At 31.6% G+C, this 25,125-nt stretch overlaps 6 protein-coding genes across 11 annotated transcripts; 5 read left to right on the plus strand and 1 right to left on the minus strand.

Annotated features, from left to right (window-relative positions):
* Positions 1-3,544: 3,544 nt before the first annotated feature.
* On the plus strand, positions 3,545-6,922 carry LOC122530609 (larval serum protein 1 beta chain-like). The gene is made up of 7 exons (XM_043657708.1): positions 3,545-3,797; positions 4,343-4,676; positions 4,805-5,051; positions 5,141-5,309; positions 5,555-5,871; positions 6,001-6,353; positions 6,497-6,922. The coding sequence occupies exons 1-7, from the start codon at positions 3,570-3,572 to the stop codon at positions 6,901-6,903; spliced, it is 2,055 nt and encodes a 684-aa protein (XP_043513643.1). The 5' UTR covers positions 3,545-3,569; the 3' UTR covers positions 6,904-6,922.
* Positions 6,923-9,239: 2,317 nt separating this feature from the next.
* Positions 9,240-23,921, plus strand: LOC122530610 (arylphorin subunit alpha-like). 2 transcript variants are annotated; one of them, XM_043657710.1, is made up of 7 exons: positions 9,240-9,513; positions 10,037-10,373; positions 10,450-10,856; positions 10,985-11,301; positions 11,411-11,757; positions 11,941-12,354; positions 23,908-23,921. In XM_043657710.1, exons 1-6 carry the CDS (start codon positions 9,292-9,294, stop codon positions 12,342-12,344), a joined length of 2,034 nt encoding a protein of 677 aa, XP_043513645.1. In that variant the 5' UTR covers positions 9,240-9,291; the 3' UTR covers positions 12,345-12,354; positions 23,908-23,921. The 2 variants fall into 2 exon arrangements, with proteins under 2 accessions (XP_043513645.1, XP_043513644.1); XM_043657709.1 differs by lacking the exon at positions 23,908-23,921 and having other exon boundaries at positions 11,941-12,427.
* LOC122530611 (WD repeat-containing protein 43) lies at positions 13,721-17,550 on the plus strand. Its single transcript, XM_043657711.1, has 7 exons — positions 13,721-13,953; positions 14,856-15,350; positions 15,607-16,048; positions 16,432-16,738; positions 16,826-17,070; positions 17,143-17,342; positions 17,512-17,550. Exons 1-6 carry the CDS (start codon positions 13,759-13,761, stop codon positions 17,328-17,330), a joined length of 1,872 nt encoding a protein of 623 aa, XP_043513646.1. The 5' UTR covers positions 13,721-13,758; the 3' UTR covers positions 17,331-17,342; positions 17,512-17,550.
* Positions 17,820-19,863, plus strand: LOC122530614 (geranylgeranyl transferase type-2 subunit beta). Of its 2 annotated transcripts, none has more exons than XM_043657717.1 (6): positions 17,820-17,993; positions 18,192-18,296; positions 18,447-18,803; positions 18,943-19,087; positions 19,191-19,366; positions 19,553-19,863. In XM_043657717.1, the coding sequence occupies exons 1-6, from the start codon at positions 17,991-17,993 to the stop codon at positions 19,769-19,771; spliced, it is 1,005 nt and encodes a 334-aa protein (XP_043513652.1). In that variant the 5' UTR covers positions 17,820-17,990; the 3' UTR covers positions 19,772-19,863. The 2 variants fall into 2 exon arrangements, with proteins under 2 accessions (XP_043513652.1, XP_043513653.1); XM_043657718.1 differs by having other exon boundaries at positions 17,834-17,993; positions 18,223-18,296.
* LOC122530613 (protein-lysine N-methyltransferase EEF2KMT) lies at positions 20,335-22,363 on the minus strand. Of its 4 annotated transcripts, none has more exons than XM_043657714.1 (6): positions 22,180-22,363; positions 21,672-21,861; positions 21,443-21,586; positions 21,191-21,370; positions 20,622-21,117; positions 20,335-20,549 (listed from the first exon to the last, which is right to left on the minus strand). In XM_043657714.1, exons 2-6 carry the CDS (start codon positions 21,750-21,752, stop codon positions 20,440-20,442), a joined length of 1,011 nt encoding a protein of 336 aa, XP_043513649.1. In that variant the 5' UTR covers positions 21,753-21,861; positions 22,180-22,363; the 3' UTR covers positions 20,335-20,439. The 4 variants fall into 4 exon arrangements, with proteins under 4 accessions (XP_043513649.1, XP_043513647.1, XP_043513648.1 ...); XM_043657712.1 differs by having other exon boundaries at positions 22,175-22,363; XM_043657713.1 differs by having other exon boundaries at positions 22,100-22,363.
* LOC122530617 (CUE domain-containing protein 1) lies at positions 22,410-25,022 on the plus strand. Its single transcript, XM_043657722.1, has 5 exons — positions 22,410-22,719; positions 22,791-22,942; positions 23,143-23,518; positions 23,583-23,681; positions 23,784-25,022. Exons 2-5 carry the CDS (start codon positions 22,817-22,819, stop codon positions 23,918-23,920), a joined length of 738 nt encoding a protein of 245 aa, XP_043513657.1. The 5' UTR covers positions 22,410-22,719; positions 22,791-22,816; the 3' UTR covers positions 23,921-25,022.
* The last annotated feature ends 103 nt before the right edge of the window (positions 25,023-25,125 follow it).

Raw genomic sequence — 25,125 nt, forward strand, 5'->3', positions numbered from 1 at the left:
TGAATTCTGAATGAAGTGAACTTTTATGTCTACATTAATTCTGACTAAAATGGTCCCCAATTATTCCTAGTAAACACATATTAAATTTAGAAAAACAGATGGATATTTACAGAAGATAAACTCAAAGCTGATTGCGAGTAGTTCATGATTACTAATAAAATTGTCAGAATTAGGATGTAATTATCAGTCAGCTAATGATTTAAATATTTTTCTATTAGAAATTTTACTTTGGATGAGCAGAAACGAACCGTTTGGGAGCCATGTTGATCAACCAGGGCGCAAAAATACAGAAAAATAATTTTTTAAAGCTATTTTTTACATTCTGAGTTTCCAGATGTTTCGTAGTTTCTATCGTAAAATATCGGCCAGCGAGTTCACGAATGGCACGTTAACACTTTTTCTCATTGCCAATATTCGCGTCGCGTCTCTGTCACGTCGTACGTATCATTCTGCTCTCTTAATCTTCTGCCCCCAACGCGCACTTTCATCACTTCTGCCTACGAACACACACAACCTCGACTTTCTATGTAAAAAAATTTCCAACTTGACGCTAGAACTACCAAAAATAACATGGCCAAAATGACCAATTTATATTATAGCTTTTCAGAATATAATTCTCCAAAATATTTTCCTAATTTTTACAATTTCTCAGAATATAATACCGCAAATTACTTTCTTTTTTACAATTATAATTTTTAATTTTTCCAGAATGTAATTCCGCAGAATATTTTTACAATTTTTCAGAATATGATTCTCCAAAATATCTTTCTGATTTTCATAATTTCTCAGAATGTAATTCCGCAGAATATTGTTACAATTTTTCAGAATATAATTCTGCAGGATATTTTTATAATTTTTGCAATCTTTTCAGAGTATAGTTTCGCAGAAAAATTTCTGTAATTTTTCAAATTTTTCAAAATACGATCACGCAGAATATTTCTGCAGTTTTTACAATTTTTTCAGAACATAATTCCGCAGATTAGCAACGTACTTTTAGTGATTTGGATCATTTGGATTTTACAAAATACGCGAGCAAAAGTTATGTGTCTTTTGTTGTATTATAAACTTGGCTCTTCATTTCCCACTCTAATTTCTTCGATACAGAAAGTAATAATAATAATATTATTATATAATAATACTATTATATAATAGTATTATTATATTAATAATCATATAATAATATATAATATATAATACTATTAATAATAATAATAAAAACGTTTATTAGCTTTATTGGTCGTCGGTAGTTCTAGCGTTAGAAAGAAGATCGCTCTCACATTCTCTGCTATTCTCTCCAACAGCTCGTTGTTGTTTTGCCAATTGTTAAGCTGCGGAGAGAAATTCTTCGATTCACCCCCGGTATTCGGTGCAAACACGATACTCAAACAATAACTCTTCACTCTGCAAATAACAAACCGAAACTGATCTAAATCCACCCCTAACGCAGAGCGTAGTGCATAAGACGAATGATGCAACAATTTTTAATGTTTCAATTCAGACGTTCGTTTCGCCGACATTGCTGATTTTCCTTCAAGCAGATTAAGCAAAGCCAGAATCACCGAAGACTAAAGTTCAAAGAACGTGAACATTTCATTTACACATCTTGCTCCCAAATAAACAAACGAATGAAACACATCCTAATAAATAAATGAAATAAAATATTTCCTAAATAAATCTATAATTTTTTCATTATTACCTTTCTTTTAATTTCAAACTGTTTGAACTTAAACGATACATTTTGATATTCTATTAAAAAAAAAAAAAATAGGTGGGAAGAAACTTTTACCCTACCCTGTATATAATGAACATTTTTCGTTAGACAATTTCAACAGGCAGACGTCTATTAAGGTGGACGTTTTTCTCTCTCTAGCACCTACAAAGTTCATTCACATTCGACACATAGCAAGTTCATTCGCTTCTATGATTTTTCAACACCGTCTGCGGTGTTATCGGTTCTCATCCTGTCAATCTTTTCAGTCGAGTGAATCTTCACAAATCAATACATAATTGTTATCTCTATTTGCTGTTCTTTCCCTGAATTAGACTGCTATTCTTTTCCTAAATTAAGTCCAACTCTTTTGCCACGTTAAATATTCAAATTTCAATTTCTCTTTTCTCATTGATCACTGTTAGTGGTTCCACGTTATTTTCAGAGAAACAAATTAGTCGTATCTCTCTTGTGTTCCACGAGAATTCAATAATACTTATACTATAATTATAATATTTATAATTCTATAATTCATAATATAATTATATTTATAATTTTATAATTTATAATATAATTATATTTATAATTTTATCATTTATAATATAATTATATATATAATTTTATAATTTCACAATTTATGATATAATTATATTTTTAATTTTATAATTTATAATATAATTATAATATTTATAATTTCATAATTTATAATATAATTATAATATTTATAATTTCATAATTTATAATATAATTATAATATTTATAATTTCATAATTTATAATATAATTATAATATTTATAATTTCATAATTTATAATATAATTATAATATTTATAATTTCATAATTTATAATATAATTATAATATTTATAATTTCATAATTTATAATATAATTATAATATTTGTAATTACAATTATTTCCTATATATTTACAATTTTACAATTATTTTTATTCGATCGAAGCCCGATTAGAAGTAGACGAAGAATTAAAATTAAAATCACTTCGACAAAATTCTTAAAAACAAAATACGAGTTATTGCAGCAATCGAGATTGAATTGTTATCGATGCAAACAAGACTTTCGATTATCGCAAAAAACGAACAGAAAATTTTTAGCTCAACGTAGATCCTCGAATCAATTGCGACGACGATAATAAAAGATAAATACGGTTGTTTGTTTCAACTGGAGACCGATTTTTGTGTAATCGTGTCTCCTCTAATAATTCGTCTGCATGAAATGTATTATAAAATTTTTATTATGAAATTTACCATGTAATTTCTTATGTTTAAAACACTGAAACTCTTATGTTAAAAACATTCTTATGTTTGAATTTGAACTTACCAGGCATGTTAAAAAAGAAGGAACATCTTACAATTATACGTTTCCTGTTGTTGTCCGTGACAATGTTCAATGCAATCTTTCAGAGCATTCTGAAATGAACCCAACGACTAGTTCCACTCTGAATCTATAATTAAAAATTTCAACTCAATACGTCGGAATTAATTTTCAAAAATCGTCGACCACCTCGCCGCGAGTTCATTTCAAGTTCATTTCGAGAAACATCAAGCGACATGATTATTTTTAAACGTTACAACCACTATCTGCAGTTTTTAATTGAAATTACGAAATCGAGGCAGATACGTACCCGATCGAATCAGACGGGACTGCATCTTCAATGTCAATTGCAATGACACTTGACGAAAACCAAAAAGTGGCGAGATAAACCGTTTACTTTCTCACCATCGTCGCGACCTCATCCTAAAACGAGCACGATTACACGATTATCGAGTATATTTATCGAGGTCCGCGTAGTTTTGACTTCGGTATATAAACCGATCACCGTACTGGTCCTCTTCGACTACGACCATGGCGATCATGAAGCTCGCTCTGGTAATTCTCGCAAGTTTTTGCCTGCTAGCCCAGGCAGTGCAGCAACTACCCAGCCAGGTGGCCGACAAGACCTACTTGGTCAGGCAAAAGAACATCTACGAACTATTCTGGCACGTTGATCAACCGACTGTCTATCATCCGGAACTCTATCAGAAGGCTCGCACTTTCAACATCCTTGAGAATGTCGCCAATTACAACGATCAGGTAGCTAAAAAAAGAATTGATTCACAAAGTTGATTATTCGAACTTTACTTTATACTTCATGTATATTTCATTAATCCGAAAATTTACTAAATATTGTCCCTACTGATAAAATATTAAACATTTCACTAAGTTTATTAATTTAATTTTACTGATTTAATTAGTATAGTATAGTACTAAATTAAATGTAGTATACTTATTAGTATAGTACTAAATTACTTTTATCAATTTAAGATACTTAATATTTAATTTCACCAAGACTAAATTGATCATTGTATAAGATATTTTGAAACAATAATGTAGTCACGTACTTACGTTTCTTAATAAAGCTGTGGAAACTCTTAAAGTTTAGCTCAAAGCTCTTTTACCAACAGTAAAAAGCTAAACTAAATCTTCAAAGTACTAATTTTTGCGTAAGAAAATGACTTAAGCGAAAACCCATTGATCCAAGAAATAAATAGCATTGGACTTCCTGTAACCCGAGATAGCATTGAAATTGTGATTCCTCGGCTGAGCCTTGTAACTCGAGACGATGATGTTTCGTGCAGAAGGCAGTGAAGGAATTCGTGCAGCTTCTGAACCACGGCATGCTGCCGCGTGGACAAGTATTCACCATGATGAACAGAGAAATGCGTCACCAAGCTGTGGTGCTTTTCCGTGTCCTGCTCAGTGCCAAAACGTTCGACATGTTCTACCACACTGCTGTCTGGGCTAGGTTCAACGTGAACGAGCTCATGTACGTCTACTCTCTCAGCATCGCCATGATCCATCGTCCTGACACCAGAATGATGAAACTGCCGCCAATGTACGAAGTAGTGCCGCACTTGTTCTTCAACGACGACGTCATGCAAAGATCCTACAACATCGCCATGGGTGACACAGGTAATTATCCTGTCCTCTTTTGCATTTTCATGCATTCTTTCTTCGCTTCTTTTCACAAGAAGCAAGATTCTCTTAATCACTGTTATTCCATATACATTTACGCGAAGCTTTCGTCTAACTTTAAACAGCTGGCGTAAAGAAGACCGTAGGCGGTGTCGAGTACTATGTACTTCCGGCCAACTATAGTGGCTGGTACACCACCAGACACAACCAACCCGAACAGAGACTGAACTACCTTACCGAGGACGTTGGCTTCAATAGCTTTTACTTCATGATCAATCACGATCATCCACCTTTCATGCCCGCCAGCATGCTCAACACGCCACAGCCTCGCGGTGAATACTATTTCTTCATCCATAAACAATTGTTGAACAGGTACGTTTTCATGGAAATTTTATACGTTGACGTATTTCTCTTTTTTTTGAAAATTTCCTCCATTTAATGGTTGCTACCTGAAACTTTAGATATAATCTTGAGAGACTTAGCCATAACATGGGTGAGATTAACTACGTGAACGTGAACCGACCCATTATGACTGGATACTACCCCACCATGCACTTGCGTAACGGAGTTTCGTTCACCCAGAGGAGAACCGGGACCATCGTGCCAAGTCACATGCAAAGACACGTCCAGGTAATTTTTACTTCTCCAAGGGAAGTAATTTTATTTTACTGCAACTTTACTGAGCAATTTTACTTTGCTGCAACTTTACTGAGTAATTTTACTCTACTGCAACTTTCCTGAATAATTTTACTTTACTGCAACTTTACTGAAGTAATTTTACTTTACTTTACTGAGTAAACTCTCAGTAGAATAAACTCTCAGTAAACTCTCTCGAGTGGAAAAACCAGAAGCAAAATTTCCAAACTCTATCGCAGATGTTGCAAGACTTGCACACTAGACTCTCGAACGCCATCGACGCCGGTTTCGTCTTGGACAGTCAGGGCAACCGCGTCAACATCTACACCAAGGACGGATTGAACATTCTTGGTAACCTCGTGCAAGGTAACGCTGACAGCGTCAACTTGCAATACTACGGACAGTTGGACTTGCTCATGAGAAAAGTCTTCGGGCTTGGTTCCGAGTCGAACATCAGATACCAAGTGGTACCGTCTGCTCTCCATCTATGGTCCACCAGTATGAGAGACCCTGTTGTCTTCAGCATCTACAAGACTATCCTGGACTATTATCACAGGTTCGTCTTCTGCAACTCGTGAAAGAGAATGCAAAATCTCGCAGTTCTCTAATGCGATAGAAATGTAAATTCGTTGAACGATTTGTTCAATCGTTTGGTTGGTTTAACAAAACCAAATCTCTCCGCCAGATACAAGGAGAACCTCCCGAAATACACGATGGAGGAACTGAGCTTCCCTGGCGTGGCCGTTCAATCCGTAACCGTGGACAAGCTTACCACTTACTTCGACCACTTTGAATCCATGCTCAACAACGGAATGTCCGTTCGTAGCCATAAAGAGGCTAGGAACACCCTGATCAAGGCTCGTCAATACCGTCTCAACCACAAACCATTCACCTACCATATCACCGTGAACAGCGACCGGGACACCAGGAGTGTTGTTCGTATCTTTCTTGGACCGAAACAAGACGAATTCGGTCACGAAGTTGATCTCATCGCCAACTACATGAACTTCATGCAGATGGACGAATTCTTGGTTGACCGTACGTATTTATATTTCATTATTTACATCGTATATCTTCTTTCTAAGGGATTAATTTTATTAATTGTTGAAATTGATGAATTTTATTCCAAGCAAGAGAAGTAATTCTCTATTTAATCATCCAATTAATTGCTCATATTACAGTGAAAACTGGCACCAACACCATCGACAGAAGCAGCCACGAGTCCATTTTCGTTGTCCCTGACGAAACTCCCAGCGATGTCCTCTACAAGAAGCTCGTCACAAGCCTCGAGAGCGGCGAAGTCTTCAAGTACTCCACGCAGCCTTATGGCTTCCCCGACAGGCTCATTCTGCCAAGAGGCACAAAGGACGGTATGCCGTACAACCTGTTGGTCATGGTTTCACCGGTCGACGAATCGAACCTCGTCCACATTGAGTCTCCTATATGGGGCCGCATCACCAGCGACGGACGTCCCATGGGCTTCCCTCTGGACAGACCTCTCAATCCTCTAGTCAACGTGCCTAATATGCACGTCACTGAGGTCCTCGTCCATCACAGAGATGTGGAGGAACTGAACGCTACCGTTTAAGAGGATTTGAAGTTCCTTTTTAGTTTTTTCTTCTTTTTCCTTTTTTTCTTTAAATTATTTCATAAATGTTTGTTGTTTCTTCGAAGAGAAAAGGAGATGTAGAGAGAGATGAAATAAAATGATATAAAAAATATAGCCTTGACGACATTTAGTCATCTCACTATCTTCTGTATCACAATGCGTAAAGCTGGAAGTTTAAACTTTTGAAACTTCACCTTAAAATACAAAACTTTAAGCAAATTCGCACAATATTTATCACATTTAAAATAATATTTACTATTTTAGGTAATAGTATTTACTATTTTAGGTAATAGTATTTACTATTTGGTAAATAGCATTTTATCAAATGTAAAAATACTATTTCTTAAAATAGTATTAGTAAATTAGTAAGTTTAAGATATGACTGAGAGAGGATAATGATGATATGAATGTAGGATAGAGCAGTAACTTGGCATAGTATAGAATAAAAATACAGCTTTGAAAACTTCCTTTTTATTAAGCACTTGAAACATTATTAAGCAAAGCTTATTTCAGCTGTACGAACGTCTGTAGTATTTGCATAATCTTCTCCTGGTTTTCAAAAATTTTTAGATTATAGATTTTTATAAATAATAGTCGTAAATATAACACAGCAATAAGTTATATATCAACTTGTACTGTCATTACACGATTATGCTTACATAGTTGTTATCGCTCACATATAAATAAATGAGATAAAATTCAGATAATAACCAACTTATCGTAATAATAGTAAAAATTTTAATAACAAAGAAAAAGAAATTATCGTGATTAAATTTAAATGCAGTAAACGTTCGAAGTCAATAAACTTTCGATCATATCAATCGAAAAAAAGTACGATCGATAAAATTAATGATTAAAAAAACATATATACAACTGTACTCACAATGACAACAACGATCGTTATTCTTGAATCTACAAAATATCTTTATAATTCCTAGTATACTCCTAGAAACCATTGTACCTGATGTTCTGAAATTGCATAAAACATAAAAATTTTAAACACTAATCTCAACCAAGTGATAAGAATTACAAATGAAGTTATGAAACAGAGGCAAGCGTCATTAGCGAAATTGTCGAGATATAAACAATCAAAACGCCGAACTATCGACTGTCAAATGTCAAATGTTCACATGACAAAACAGCAGCTGTGCAGACAAGAAAACGCATAAATCACATCGAATTATCGCCGAGACAATGCTATCTCAGTGAATTATTAACAAACTACCCGAATTAATAAGAGAAAGAAGGTTATGATCTTAAGCGAGAGCAAGTGTTCCGCGCGATAATACCAATCGCAACGTATTTTTACGTATTCGTGTAATGAAACTTGATTACGAGAATGTACATACGTGCAAACAATTTCGCGACGATAAAAAAAATTCATCCGGTATCGAATTTTTTCCACACGGGCATCTCTCTCAACGATAACTGCCGCCTGCTTTGATGAAGGTGCGCGCGCACACTTACGTGCATTGTTCTCGAATCGTATCGCGCCTCGATGATCGACTTTTTAAATTTTCGCGTTATTTGCCGCTCTTCTTGTTGATTATTATAATCATCGTTCGAGACTGGAAAACTTTGCTTCGACAAACAAAAAAGAGTATTCTAAAGTTAGATTTACTTTTCAATCTGAATTTAAAAGGTTAATAAACATTTTTATTTAGTTGAAGATATCCCGGGGGAACAGAGTAATTTCAAAGAAAAAATTTGAAACAATAAGTATTCAATTATCTAACAAAATCTGTAAAGTAAAATAAATGTTAATTAATCAAGTAGAAATATTGAGCTTTCTTTTTATTAAAACAAAACATCCGCATCGTCCATTTCAAGATCAAAAAGTCAAACAGATTTCGTTAAACTGATATCTGGTTTTATTTATTAATTTTTATTTTATTGCATTTCAATAAACAAGTTGCCTCAGATAAAATGCCTGAAATATCGTAATGATATTACTCAATAAAATTTATTTTAATTTCATTAACGATTATTTCTTATATTATTATTATATTTTATATTATTTATATAATTAATCATTTACAACAAAAACATGAATTTATTGCAAGTATCAAACAAACTTGAATTGTAAAAGTTCAATAAAAAAATTGAAGAGTGTACCTTTCTGTTCCCTAGAAGAAGGCAGAAGTGATTGTTTTTGTTGCGAAATCTTCAATTTGTCAATTTTGTTTATCGGAAAACGAATTCCTATTTGTACAAGTTTAAGAAAACCGGAAAATCTGTAAAAAAAAAGAAAATATGAAATGAAGCAACAAACAAGGATGAATCGGGGGAAGGGATAACAGGGTATAAGAATAGCTGCGCGCTGGGCATTTGCGTTCTGGGGATCCGCGGTTTCCGACTTTTGAAAATATGTTGTTACCGTCGCGGCTGTGGCTGCTGGGACTGCTGGCTTGCAGTTTGGTCAGTGCAGAATATTACAACACGAGAACCGCCGACAAGGACTATCTGTTGAAGCAGAAGAAGGTCTACAATCTCCTTTATCACGTCTCCCAACCAGCTGAAATCAACTATACGTGGTACGAGGAGGGTCAAAAATGGGACATCGAGGCGAACATCGATTTGTACGATGCGGTTAGTAAACTATGATTACAAGAGAAAAATGATACAAATGATTTTGTTGATTATCATTAAATTCCAAAGATTCGCTATATGTTTCGTATATTGAGGTATTTTTAATATTGTAATAAATTATTTCTTGATCCTTGATGGATTGGTGTAACAGTCTATTCAGTGTAAATATATCAAGTGTCTAAGCAACAATAGTATGAAGAATATGGCGAGAAAATTTTGGTAATTCGAAGACCTTTTAATATTGTGAAAATTCGAGTTGCTTTCTGAATCTTGATTTAATATATTTAACCAGTATCACTCGGTCGCAGTGGCTGGTGATTTTCATATTGTTTTTTATTCTTTCCTAAGAATTTAGTCCTCTATCTAGTATATACATTCTTTCTGAATTTTTACACATGAATAAATCATTTCCAAATAAATACAATGTTTATTAAGCAACTCCATTTGTTTAGATCAATTTGCAGGCGAGCTGAATTTAACGTTCATACTTGTACGAATTCATGATTCAATAATGAATTTCTAGGCCGCAGTGAAGGAGTTTCTGTACATGTACAAAAACAGGATGCTACCGCGAGGAGAAACGTTCTCAATTTTCTATCCTCCTCTCCTTAAAGAAATGATGGCTCTGTTCAGACTGTTCTACTACGCGAACGACTTCGAAACATTCTACAAAACAGCTCTCTGGGCGAGGAACAACATGAACGAGGCCGAATATGTGTTGGCCCTCTATAACGCTGTGATCAGAAGACCGGATACCCAGTACATTCAGCTGCCACCCCCGTACGAACTGTATCCGCATTATTTCTTTAATTTGGAAGTAATGGAGAAAGCCCAACACGCGTCACTGTTTGGCCTTCGTGGTAATTCGATCCTTTCCTTTCCTCTTGTTTTATATCGCAAAACAGCAAAATGGCAAAATTATTTCATTAATCTCAGAAACAAGCGGAGAATATAAGGCGTACATACTCCCGGCAAACTATTCTGGCTGGTACCTGAACCGCGACTACTACCTTGAAAACAAATTGAATTACTTCACCGAAGACATCGGCCTGAATAGTTACTACTTCTTCTTCCGACTGGCGTACCCATTCTGGATGCCCTCTTCCGAATTTGGTTTGAGTGATTCGCTCCGCGGAGCTGAATATTTGTACGGGCACCAACAACTGATGAACAGATACTATCTGGAGAGACTCGCGAACGACTTGCCAAAACTGGAGGATTTCGACTGGCAGAAATCATTCTATGCCGGTTACTATCCCACCATAATTCATAAAAATGGAATGCCGTTCCCTCAGAGGCCGGAGTGGAGCAACTTCCCTGTCTACAAATACAAATACGTCAAAGTAAGAGAACAGCTTAAAACACTTTCATCAATTTTCTTATAAGTTAAATCTGAATCATAATCCCGATTATAAAGTAAGAACGAAAGCTAAGACTAATACCTGAATTAATATAATTTCACTCGTTATAGGATATCATAGACAGAGAATCGAGACTGACGGCTGCGATTGATGCTGGTTATGTATTTGGTAACGGTAGCAAGTGGTATAACGTTTACAACGAGGAAGGCTTGAACATTCTTGGAAACATAATTGAAGGGAACGCTGATTCCTACAACCGTAAATTTTACGGTAGTATTGATAGCCTTGGTAGAAAAATCCTGGGTTATAATCTGGAACCATCAGGCAAGTACAGAATCTTTCCCAGTGTGTTAGAAATTTTCCTTACTTCTATGAGAGATCCAGCCTTCTACCGTCTGTATAAGAGAATAATGGATCTTTACTACAGGTATTACTTATTTCAATACTTATCTACTTATATTTGTATTCTTACATTAATTAATTTTATTTTTATTGAAATAAAGAATTTTAGTCAATTTCGAAACGTGTGTTTCTAGGTACAAAATGCGTCAGGCACCATACTCCAGAGATGAACTCATCTACCCCAATCTGAAGATCGAGTCTTTCTCCATTGATAAGCTCATTACATACTTTGACCAATTTGACATAACAATAAACAATGGCCTATTTATAAATGAAAACGACAAAATGTCACTAGTTAAAGTCAGACAGTATCGTCTGAATCACAAACCATTCAATTTCCACATTACCATCAATTCTGATAAACCAATGAAGGCAGCTATCAGAATATTCCTTGGACCGAAATACGACTCACACCACAGACTGTACGAACTACCAGAAAATCTTAAATATTTCTACGAAATTGACAACTGGATCCTCGACTGTAAGTTCATTCAGTTTTGCCTTCTTATTTCTGAGCAGTAATTATAGTTGCTAGAATTTTTCATATTCGTGTTACAATTAATATTTAGGTATATCTACGTTTAACATGTAATTCTGTATATTTTCTGTATGTGTGTATGTATGTATGTATGTATATATGTAATTCTGTGTAAATTTTCTACAGTGAATGCTGGCCTGAATAAAATTTCACGCAACAGTCAGGACTGTTTCTTCACGATACCAGATCAGGAACCAAGTGAAATATTCTACAGCAAGCTCATGGAGTCTCTCTATGGTGACAAACCATTCAATTACAATGAAAGACTCTTCGGATTCCCAGAAAGACTGTTATTACCAAGGGGTAAGAAGGAAGGGATGCCATTACAATTGTTCTTGTATATCAGCCCAGTTTCCTCGGAATACCAATACATGTCCAGAATATGGGGTAACTACAAATTCGACAACAGACCATTTGGTTTCCCATTAGATAAACCCCTCGATGGTCTCAACTACAATGGGCCTAATATGTTATTCAAAGATATTCTCATTTACCACAAAGACGAATTTGACATGAATATCATTTATTAATTGCTCTCTTGTTACACTTGTATCTCCTGCATTTATTTTTATAATATTCATAATTTTGTAATAAATATCTCTTCCTTTATCTTTCAATACGTTCTATTTTATTCTCCTTCTTGTGTATTCTACGAAACATAGTGTTTACATTTAATAATGAGACAAGAAAAATATTAGAAGTACTGAAATTTTCCAAAGAATTGTGTAAATATAAATGTAAACTTCTGAAGTGACAGCTGCTGTTGCAACTTAATTTTGAACTGTCAATCAAATTAATCAATTGATCAAATTGATTTCTCACTTCAATGTAACTATCTTTGTCACAAAGTTATAATTAATATGTTGTAAGAATTTCTAAACTTTTGCATGTGTATTTCAAAAGTTAAAGCGAATATAGAAAAGAAGCTGAGAGTATAATTCCAAGAATTATTTAATTATTAAAAACGCTATTAAAAATCCAGCTTTCTTTCTATGTTTCATTTGATCTGTAAAATGCATAAAAATTTGAAATTTCTACTCAATAGAGAGAGAGACAGATATATGCGCTTTGTTGATTAGACAAGGCACACACACACACACACCATACGCGCGCGCGCGCGCGCGCGTGTATGATTAGTTCTATCATTTTACCACTACGCGGCGCTAGCATTTCATCGTCCATAAATTGACAATTTTTTATTTGGAAAAAAAACAAATCAAAAGGATTAATTCATGTAACTATTGCAATTGCGTTGTCAAATTAGACCTTTGTTCTTTACATTTCATTTAAAAAAAGTGTAAAATGCATGTATACAGATTTACAAATTCTGTTAAATGGAACGAACAACTGGCGCAAATATTTAATTTCTTTCAAACTTTTACAAGTTGTAAAATCAATTAAACACCTCCAACAGAGGACTGTATCGAAATTTATCTAATTTTTTTATATTAATTTCGTTAGCAGTAATTCTCTTTGCGACATTGTTTGCTGCAAAAAAATTTAGTACAAATGTAATTTATAATGAATTTAGATGAACAGTATTATCACATTACCTTCAAGGAGAATTTATACACATTTTAAAACGAAATATAGTGTACGTATATGTATACGCAATAATATATGGAATTGCAGTAAAATATAGATTATTATTTGCTTTTTCGACTATGCTTAAATATATTTAAATATATTAACTTACATTCATGGCAATTATCTGTCTAATAGTAACTTTTCAAATTGAAAAGTATAATGATATTTTATCCAAAAGAATATATTATAATGCAAATACGTGTAATTGATTGTTTACACACGAAAGATAAACGTATTGCAAAATTAAAGAACTAAAGGGGTGATTTCTCACGTATGAGCTGAAGTTAGCTACACAGAAAGAAGATAGTTGAGTTGATCCCGTGGCTTCACTTCACTCCGGACAGTAATAGTTCAAACATGGCGACTACCGCTAATTACGCTTTTTCTCCTGACGATGAATATTTCGCACATTGTGGAAATGATGGAAAGTTGAGGATTTGGGATGCTGTCACCGGCCATTTAAAACAAGAATATGTTTCAAATCTTCATCTGTCGTCGCCGTGCTGCGCTTTGGCTTGGCTCTACGTCAGTTCGCGAGCAACAAACACATCGGTAAACCATGTGCTCCTCTACTTTGCATGAATGTTCGAACGAGTTTTACATTTCCTCGCTCTATTGCGGGCTTGTTTTGCATACATCGCGACGAAATAAAACCGTTCTCCAACTCGAATTATCTTCCAAGTCGCGTGACGAGTCGTAGATATTTACAATCGTTAATTACTCGTACTTCGCAGTTGCATTTAGAGGTTATATTTTTTACGCGCTATCGTAATTTTTTTTATAAATTTTATATATATATTATGTCAAAGTAAGCATCAAAATTATAATTCCGCGGAAGTATTTTGAATTATCAGTATCTTCTATTTCATGAATGTTTTCTTTTTAAGAGTATTTATGTATAATGATATCTGTTATCAGTACGTAATGTTTTCTTATGTATTGTGTACGTGGAATATTTATAAAGGTTTTCTTATGTAAAATCTCAAATAAATCGCTTTTAGAATCTTTTACATAAAGTTACGACTGTAATTATAAATCTTTTATGTAACAAATAAATGCAATTATTTGTAATAACTAATGTTTAATACACGAATTATTTTTATTTCAGTGCAGCTTCATTTAAGAAATGGCGTGAGATGTTTTTGTAAAATTATTTTGTAATTACAGATTGCGTAGTGTTTGTCGTTTTAATTTTGAAATTTCTCCAATTTAGACTGAAGAATTCGAAATGTGTTAAACCACTTCTTTTTCAATTGACCTAAAATTATAAGATCCAGTTAATAAATTATTAAATACTAATAAGCAATGTGAAAATGAAATGAAATTAATGAAAATTGTTTGACATTGATTATATTATAGTTTTATTTGTCAAATAAAATATGTGTAATAGTTTGTAATAGCAATTCAAATAATTATTAAGTCTGGGAAACTGAATTTTTTTTTATTACTTTTAGCCTTCACCATGGAAAAAACGCAGAAAGAAGTCAATCTCAGAAGAATCCAGCCCAAAAGGCATTGTTGCTATGGGTTCGACAAATGGGAAAGTTACACTTTATGATACAACAACTTCCTCAGTTACTGCACAATTGAATGGTCATTCCGGCACTGTTACTGCAGTGACTTGGTCTAAAAATGCTGGGTTATTCTCTGCATCAGATGATCATCATATTATTCAATGGAATCTTCAAGAGAATGGAGTCAAATGTAAATGGAAATCAGGCAAAGCAAAAACTCTATCATTGGCTGTGTCACCAGATGAAAAGAGTTTGTTATCAGGAGAAAGAGTTATTAAATGGTGGGATGTAGATACTAAGCAGTTAATAAGAACATTCACAGGCCATGCTAATCAAGTGACATGTCTCAATACTATTAAAATGATGTCTGGTAACAATTATGTTATTAGTGGTGCTTATGGTGATGGTTACCTCTGTGTTTGGGCATTAGATGAAGTAAGATTTTTTTTTTAACTTCTTATTCCCATTAGTCGATCAAACCAAAAAAAATTCGATTTTCGAAATTATTACAAATCTATTTGGATTTTGAAAATTTCTGATAATGGATTTCAAATACGATTTTATATAGATTTTCCAAATTAGTTTTATCATTAGTTATAAAAAGTATCATTTGTTTTCTTCAAATTTTCAATTCAATTTTAATAAAATATATAATTACATTTACTAATTTAAAAAAAATATATTTTTTCAGCAAAGAAGTGAAAGAACTCCTGTGACAAGTTTAGCGCTACAAGATGATCCAATAAGTGTTTCCGTACATGTTTCTGAAAATTCTAATGCGACAGTATTGGTAGTAACCAGGTCTGGCCAAGCACATTTATTTCAGTACCAACCGAATGGTCGATCAAAACCTTTAAAACCAAGTTTAAATATCGCAGTAGTTTCTGATATCAGTCAGAAAGATAGTGTTGAGCAAATTTCTATCATAAGTGGGAAATTGACGGAAGATCAAAAATTATTGTTAGCATACGGAATATATATTAATCCTATATTTGAAAAAGTGACACCAGATTTTTCTGATAAAGTACAGTACTTAGTACGTTCAGAATTTAAAAGAAGTAAAGATAAAAAGGAAGAGGTTTCGAAAGTAAAATCTACTATAATTGAAGATAACGTTGAATATCTTAGACCAGGTATTTATTTTTTGTATTTAACATATTCACTGCACCATATCTGGTGCACACGAAGATTTTTATATACGTATAGGATCAATATTGAATGAATTTTATCTAACAAATATTATGAAATAAACCTATTATATAATTGAAAAAATCATATTTATATATGGCAAATTATAAAACGCCCAAGGCTTGAACAGTGAATGTATTATAGTAATTATAGAACGTATTATAGCATTTATATGTAACGTCGAACATTTTATATATTGTAAAAATAAAAATAGCTACATGAATGTAAATCCAAATAACTCTATTATTAGAATCAGTTATATTTTGAACTTGACGAAGATTGACAAAAAATATTTATATCCTCTTATAAATTGATTTGTTTTTTATAGGAATAATTGAAACCACGCAAAAAAGAAGTAGAAGCAGTGTTGGGTCGCAATTATTATTAAAAGACAGATTGGAAAATTTAAGCTTAAGTGCCGAGAGCAATCCAACAGGGAAAATCACTAACGCAGGTAGCAATAGGGCACAACTTTTAATACAAGGCTTAAATAGTAAAGATAAAACTATTTTGAGTAATATTTTCCTCGCAAAAGATGAGTCGATTATTAGAAATACTATTGCTAAGCTACCAATACAAGCAATTGGACCTCTTGTTAAAGAACTTACCATTCTACTTCAGGGTAAAACATACACGTAAGATTTTCAAATGTTAACTTTTTTTTATTATATTTAATCCGTTAACTTATAGAAACAAAAATCACGCCTGATTTCATATTATAGGAGTAAAATCGCTGTGCGATGGTTAGAGGCATTGTTAACGGCTCATGCTGGACATTTATTATCACAACCAGATCTTGTAGAGTTATTCGGGCCAATTTTAAGTTTAATAGATACCAAGCTAACTCTCTTAACAGAACTCTCAAAACTTAAAGGCCGAGTCTCTCTCATTACTGGTCAAATTTCTCAGACAATGGAAGAACATGACAAAGATCTCACTGAGAACTGTCTTGTTTACCAAGATACGGGTAATGGAAAACTTTATTGAAATAATATTTTTAAATATATTACTTAAAACTAAAATCACTAAATACGAACAGATTCATCAGACGAAGAGGGCGGAATTGAAGACGAAGATTTAGAAAGTGAATCAAATGAAAATTGGGAAGAAATGTCCATTGAAGAGAATGAAGATGAACAAGATGATCAAGACCAACAGAGTAACGAGGACATCAGAAGTACGAATTCTACTGTTGATGATGACGAAGAGGAATCCATATCTAGCTGAATATTAATTTAGGTAAAATAAAGCAGAATAAACCTACAAAAAGTTGTTGAATCTTTAAATTATGATCAAATTATTTAAATAAATTCAATTTAACTTCAGATTATTTTTTGTTATATTACACCAAAATCAATTTATCGTACAATGATATTTATAAAATTTGACATTTTTTTCTTTGTTTTAGTGAACTTTGGAGTTCCTGAATGTAATGAATGTGGCGAAAGAAAAAAAATAATTGAAATGTTAAACCAATGTCGTTTTTCTACAAAAACTATTCAAATTATTGAATACAAAATAATCTTATAATGATAAACTAAACTTTACTTAAAAGTTAAATAAATTGTCTGTTTTAAATGAAAAAATTATTTCATACCTATTCGAAAATAAACAAATTTTTAAACTAAAATTGCTTATGAAAACTTGACGCCTTTCTCTTTTGAAAATGATTTTTTAAAAATTCGCGCCTTTTTCTTTTTGTCACTAAGATCTATCAGTCTAGTAAAATTTTTCAGTTTTGAGGTTAGATGAACGAAGTATGAGGTGTATATTTGAATATTTTTATCAAAGGCGTAACAAGTGTAAAAAGTTTTTATAAATCTATTTAGATGAATGAAAGTTAGAAAAACAGTAATCTGCTTGCTTTTTTTAAACTAACTTTATAACATGGTGAGTGAAGATACAGTTTAATACAAATTATTCATTATAGGTTAAAAACAATTTCTTTTTTTCTTCAGCATTATTTCATAAATCAAATAAAATTATTTTAATTTTGTATAATTCCTATAGAATAAGTTTTGGATAAAAGTTTAGAATAATGTGTAAAAAATAATATTTTTTAATAAAACTTTTCAATTTGCACTTTAGCCAGTGTTAAAACATGACATCGAACTTCCAGCTTCAGTTCCTGAATTGCTATTGGAAAAACATGCAAACTTTTTACTGTCTTACGGTACTGATAAAGATGAATATGTAAGTATCACAATACTTACTTTACATTAAATTATCTTTTACTCACAATCAATGCAGACAAACTTTTGTACTTTAAATAATATAACATACATTTGAACACAATTAAATTGAATTTGCTGTACAATTAATGGAGATTTTAATAAATTTCAGATGTATTGTATGACAGAGCATATGAGAATGTCTGGAATGTATTGGGGTTTGACAGCATTGGATCTTATGGGTAAACTTGAACAGACAAATCGTAACGAGGTATTAGAATTTATTGCTCAATGTCAAACAGAAAGTGGCGGTATAGCTGCAAGTTTGCAACATGATCCACATATTCTTTACACTTTGAGTGCAGTACAAATACTTTGCATTTATAATGCATTGGATACCATAGATATAGAAAAAGTTGTGAAATATGTGAAAGAAAGACAACAACCAGATGGAAGTTTCACAGGTGATATATGGGGTGAAGTCGATATGAGATTTTCCTTCTGTGCTGTAGCAACTTTATCACTTTTGGTAAATAAACATACTATCGAACATATTAAATTTATATAAAATACTATACTAATGTATCAAATCAGCATTTCAGTATTTATAATGCTTATAGTGTTTATGATAATGAACTAATGTAACATTAAATAATATATTATTGTAGAATCGATTGGATGTGATAGATGTGGACAAGGCAGTTGAATTCGTAATGAAGTGCATGAACTTTGATGGTGGCTTTGGATCAAAACCTGGAGCTGAAAGTCATGCTGGTATGATTTACTGTTCTATAGGGCTTTTATCAATAACTGGTAATTTTCATTTTATTTCTAATTGTTCTCTATGTAATAAAATAAAAAAGAATTCACAATTCTTTATCTTTTTTTTTAATTAAATAACATTGAATTTTGACAGGTAATCTTCACTTAGTAGATGCAGATCAATTAAGTTGGTGGCTTTGTGAAAGACAGCTTCCATCTGGAGGTTTAAATGGTAGACCAGAAAAACTACCTGATGTTTGTTATTCTTGGTGGGTCCTTTCTGCACTAACCATTTTGGGACGCCTTCATTGGGTTAATAAGGAACAATTGGTACATATTTCTTGAAAAAAATTAAAGTAATCTCTAATTAAATAATTAATTATATTTATAATATCTTTGATACATCTAATTTCAATAACCAAAAGATCCTGTGAAAACAATCTTACTATTAGTACTATGTGATACATATTCATTAAAACTAGACAAAGCAAATTTTATTGTAATATTAATTTACAGGTAAAATTTGTACTAGCATGTCAAGATACAGAATCAGGTGGATTCAGTGATCGTCCAGGAGATATTGCTGATCCTTTTCATACTCTTTTTGGCTTAACTGCACTCTCACTCTTAAATACTGACTATCCTCTAAAAAAGATCAATCCAACGTATTGCATGCCTGAATATGTAATTCAAAGGTTACATTTGAAACCTGCGAGGCTTGACCAAAGTAATTGACATTTGATTACTGAAAACTAACTTTTTACTAAACCTGAATATTTATGAAATAATGCAAAGAAAGAAAATATAACACGAATCTTTTGCATCAACTGTTTTATTACTGTAATAAAAAAATTGACTGTTTTATTAGTTTAATTAAAAAATTTTTTAAATTTGCTGGCGAATTAATATATTGTTATATATTATATGATATATATTATTCAAGATATATGATAATATATAACGAATATGATATGTAATAATATCAATAAAAAGTATAATTTATTAATACAATTTAACATAAATGAAGCCTACTAAAGATCGATAAAGATACACGTTGTTTTTGCTCTTAACGATTTGAAAACCATTTCACACTATAAAATTATGTCTTTAATAATATTTATTGATAATGTGAGGTTTTTAAGAGATAGTTTCAATAATTAAATTATATCGCAGAAAAGTTGTAAGAATTAATTGCAATTATATTTATCACTATATACATTTTTCTTATTGGTAAAATGCTATTTAAATACATTTATAATAAATATAAATCTATATTTATAGAAATGTGAATATATAAAACAAATATTAAGTAAAGTTTCCCTATATAACAAATTTTCAGTGAATTGACTTTAGAATCTGAAAAAATCATTTTAAAACACTTCTTATTGTCAATGATGTATCTATTAACATCTTTTCTGAAAAATTTTTAATATTTTAATAGGTGCATTTGTTAATTTTTTATGCGTCATTTGCTGTAATATATCATATTCCTCAAAAGAAAGATCATAATGTCCTAAAAAAAAAGAATATTAATTTTTAATATATATCGTTAAAAAATATAATATTTAACAATTAAAAGATATACCTAATTGATATAGAAATTGTGAAACAGTGTTTTCATTGCGAACTGTTACTGCAATAATTGCATATCTATTAACGAACGATAAAAATTTTTTTAATCCTAATATCAATATAGAAAATGAATTGACGTCGTATAAAATATCAGCCCCGATAATTATATCTGGTATAATCCATTTTTCGTTCACGTAATTATCAATATCTTCCCATCTTAATTCTATTACCTTAACATCTGTACAATTGTACTTCAATTGCAATTTCAACATATCATGCTTTAATTCTGATTCTATTTTCTTTTCATTATGCAATAAATTAAGCATAACATTTTCAGAAACCATTTTAAGAACAATTTCGTGACAATCTGTGAATATATATTGTCTTGGAGAACACATTTTGATAACGGATAATCCTGTTAATCCAACACCGCAACCAAGCTCTAAAACAACTTTACCACAAAATTCATGCTTATTTTCTAAGCACCATTTACTTAACTCGATAGACCCCTGTAAATCATAAACAATACCAGAAGTGGAAAATTTAAAAATTTATATTGTACAATAATAATTTCTGAACTACCTGCCAACTACATAATCCTGTTGTACCTTTCGATATAATATTTGTACTCTCTTTTATACTGATGCAATTATTCTCCATTAAGAAATGTCTATAGTGAACTGACTCTTCTATAGTGGAAGATATTAAATTACAATACGTTCTATAAATATCATCACAGATTTCACCACCTTCGTCTTCAATCTATATTGTAGAAAATTAAGTTTTCATTTTATAAATAAATTTGTCTCATGGATATTGGATATTTGCTTGTACCTTCTTCATAAGCCATTTTAAAAATGCTCTCTGATAAGACTGTTTAATCGGATACTTCCTAATCAAACCGCTATTTACCGTTCTGTCTAGGATCTCCTGTTGCTTTTCCAGATTAACTAGACAATTAATATTTTTTTCTGAAATCTGAAAGTTTTGAAATTTGAATGTTAATTTTTTTTTTAAATGTGAATTTTTTTTAATTTGTAGATTAATTGTAGAACATAAGTACAAGTATATCTACTGTATTTATTGGCGTGCAACAAAAGAAATGCTTAATTAAATTATCCACATCGAACGAATTGCAATTCATTTTGTTGCTCGTATCTCGAACACAAGGTAACAAACTTCTACGTTTCTCTTTCCTGTTAATAATGTTTCACGATGTTTTCATATTCGACAGTTTACATAACGATTATTTCCTGAATAAAATGGGACAACAGTGAAACAATTATTTTGTCATAAATAATCTTTTGACTAATCAAAAATATGTGTGACTGAAGTAATTTTCGTTCTTTTAGCTGATTGATTTTATACAACAGAAAATAATCGACTTAATAAGCATAATAAATTTTTTTAGAAAAACTCGGCAGAAAATATACTAGATCAATATAATCTAGAATATAATCTTTTCATTTTAAAACAAAAATATCGTCAAACTTCAAAATTTCCGCATGTAAATATATCAGTCTGCTCATATTGAAGTTTAGTCATTTATCTAAGAATTCGACCAACCTAACCTGAAATGCAAAAGGTTAGCATTTCTTTATTTTGCATAGTAAATTAGTAATAGTTTGTTTTCTTTTCTTTTTTTTTTTCGTTTTTCCATTTCTGCGTAATCAATTATGTTTATTGCACGTTATTTCAACGATAATTAATATCAAATATTTTGAGTTGGAATTAAGTGAAAAATTTCTCTAATAAATTGTCCAGAATTTGACCAATAAAAATCAAGTACAAAGCACTAGATGAATCTGAGTTCTATGGTTCCGCAAATCCCGAATAGGTTCACTTTTCGTGAGGAAGGTCTCGTCGAATTTTGACAGTTGCTCATCTTTCTTGTATCTAATGAGACATTATCGTCCGATCGGAATTTTCAATTATGTGCGTGGGTATTTCGCGTAACTGAGCTGTACGGAACTAATCGCGGTGCGAAGACTACGATGAAATGTAGCCAATTTTTCGAGACAAGTAACAATCAGGAGCCAATATTACCTGTTATGAATGACAATTTCTGTATTCATGTTTCTGAAACATTTTAAACTTGTCGAATTGTCAAGGTACAATTAAATGACATCACATTGCGAAATCGTTTGTCGAAGCAACTCTAATTGCGGCTAATTCAACTTAGATTAACAGCCTTACTGCTACCACATAATGGCCTCTGCTATGGAACAGCAACAACAACAACAACAACAACAACAGCAGACAACCTTAGAATTTTACCAGGCAATGGCTGATTTCAAAAACATGTTTCCACAAATGGACGATGATGTGATCGAGGTAAAGTCATTTGATAAACATATCAGATTACATTATGTAACCGAAGAGTCTTGATTTTATGATTTTGCTTGAAGTTGCACATTGGAGAAGTTGTGTTAAAAGATTTCTGTACCACTAGATGATTAAAAGATCTTAAATACTTTAAAGATTTGCACATGCGATTTATCTTAAGAGTTTTGCTACCGATTTTCATTTTTCAGGCTGTATTAAGATCTAATCAAGGAGCTGTAGACACAACAATCGATCAGTTACTTACTATGAGTACAGATAACGAAAATGAAAAAATTAGAAGCGAATTAGAACAGAATGAGAAGTCACCAAGTACCTCTAAGTCGCAGAAAACAGACTCGACGATATCATCGAAAAGTATACGTAAATGGCAGCCTGCTTTATTAGGACCATTGCCAGATACATTCCTCCGACTTCCCCAGCAAATTTCTGAAGATAGTTTAGATGCTTCGTGCTTGCAAGAAAATTCCATGTTGGAAGATGAAAGAATTGCTATATTTCTTCAAAATGAAGAGTTTATGGCCGAACTACGTTGGAATGAAGATTTTCTGTCAACTTTAGAAAATGGTTTGTAATTATAATTTGCATGGTACTAACGATGTAGAGCTCCAGCTATTATATTTTATTACAGATACAAAAATTCAAGGGACAAGTCTTGAAAAATGTAGCAGTCAAATTGGTCACGACGATGAAGATCTTTTTAAAGAAAGATTAAAAAATATGGGCAAAGGTATATCAATTTCTGTAATGTATTTTAATCATATGATATTTTAACTGTTGTTTAAAATTTTTCATTTTGTACTTTACCTTCGTTATTTTGATTACATTTCAGTATCTCGACGTAAGTTTGCGCAACTTACTAAAGTATTTACACGTAGTAAAAAACGCGGCGGTAGACAATTATTACCCCCAACAGCTTCCTGTGATGATTTATTGGACCCAGAGGAATCATCTAGATTTCAGTCTTAGAAATTATAACACTTCCCTGATCCTGTCAAAAAAGACAGTTTTTCAGTAATTGGTACTTGCAGCAATTTATCCAGTCCAAAAGTGAAAAAGAAGCATATCTGTATTAATATTAACAATTGAATGACAAACTACAAAAAAGATTTAGGATGAGAATAGTTTTATCAATACAGATTATTTAAGTTAGAAAACAATTAGCAAGACTCGTATTCCGTACAGTTCATATTAAGTTGCTTGAATGACAGTTTAATTCAAGAAGAACAGAAAGATCAAAAGATAAAATATAGAAATAGCTATAGATGTTACTTAAAAAGAAGATTCCAGATTACAGAAAATTTCGTATTTTAATAATGTACTGGAAATAAGTACACATTTTAGATAGTAACAATACAATAATTACAAGAGTCATACTACTAAAATAAGAATCTCTCAAATGTTGTTAAAAGTTTCTTTTATCATGACATTGTGAAGCTTTACAAACTTTATATTTATAAATGGTTGATATTATTTAATGTATATTATTATTTATAATTAATCGTTGATAATGATTTAAGGAGTCTATAATTGTTCTTTCTACAAAAATTTTTTTATAGTTTATATTTATTTGAAACAAAATATTTGTTATTGGAGAACGTTGTTAAAATATAGAATAAATGATATTTGTAGGTATCAAATGAATAATAGTAAAAAAATTTTTATCCAACGTTAATATAAACATTAAAAGTAAAATTGAGCATTGGCGAATTTGTGATTTTTAATTTGATTTTCATGTGACATTTTTGCTAATATAAAAATAGCTTTTTTTTTTATATATTGCTACACGCAGTAGTAATGATACATTTTACATTAATTTTTGAGAAACTTCTATCTATTTACAATTGTAAGTGTAATGAATTCTAGTCTGTTCGTCTAGCCACGTTACTCATTCAGTAATAAATATTGAGGATTGTATTACACCTACATATATGTATACATATTTATATATATATATATATATATATATATATATATATATATATATATATATATATATATATATATATATATATATCAGTTGGTGTACAAGACTTTTATATATAGATAAGTGTAATTAAATACAGTATATGCTACAGGCATGAGAATAAAGCTAAAAATATTGGACTTTAATATATAAAAATAAATGATGTCATTTTTAGTGTCTCTTTAATAAGTTCAAACTCATTTGACAC

This window comes from Frieseomelitta varia, unplaced genomic scaffold (assembly GCF_011392965.1).
Source record: "Frieseomelitta varia isolate USP_RPSP 00005682 unplaced genomic scaffold, Fvar_1.2 scaffold_347, whole genome shotgun sequence".
NCBI classification, from domain to species: Eukaryota; Metazoa; Arthropoda; class Insecta; order Hymenoptera; family Apidae; genus Frieseomelitta; species Frieseomelitta varia.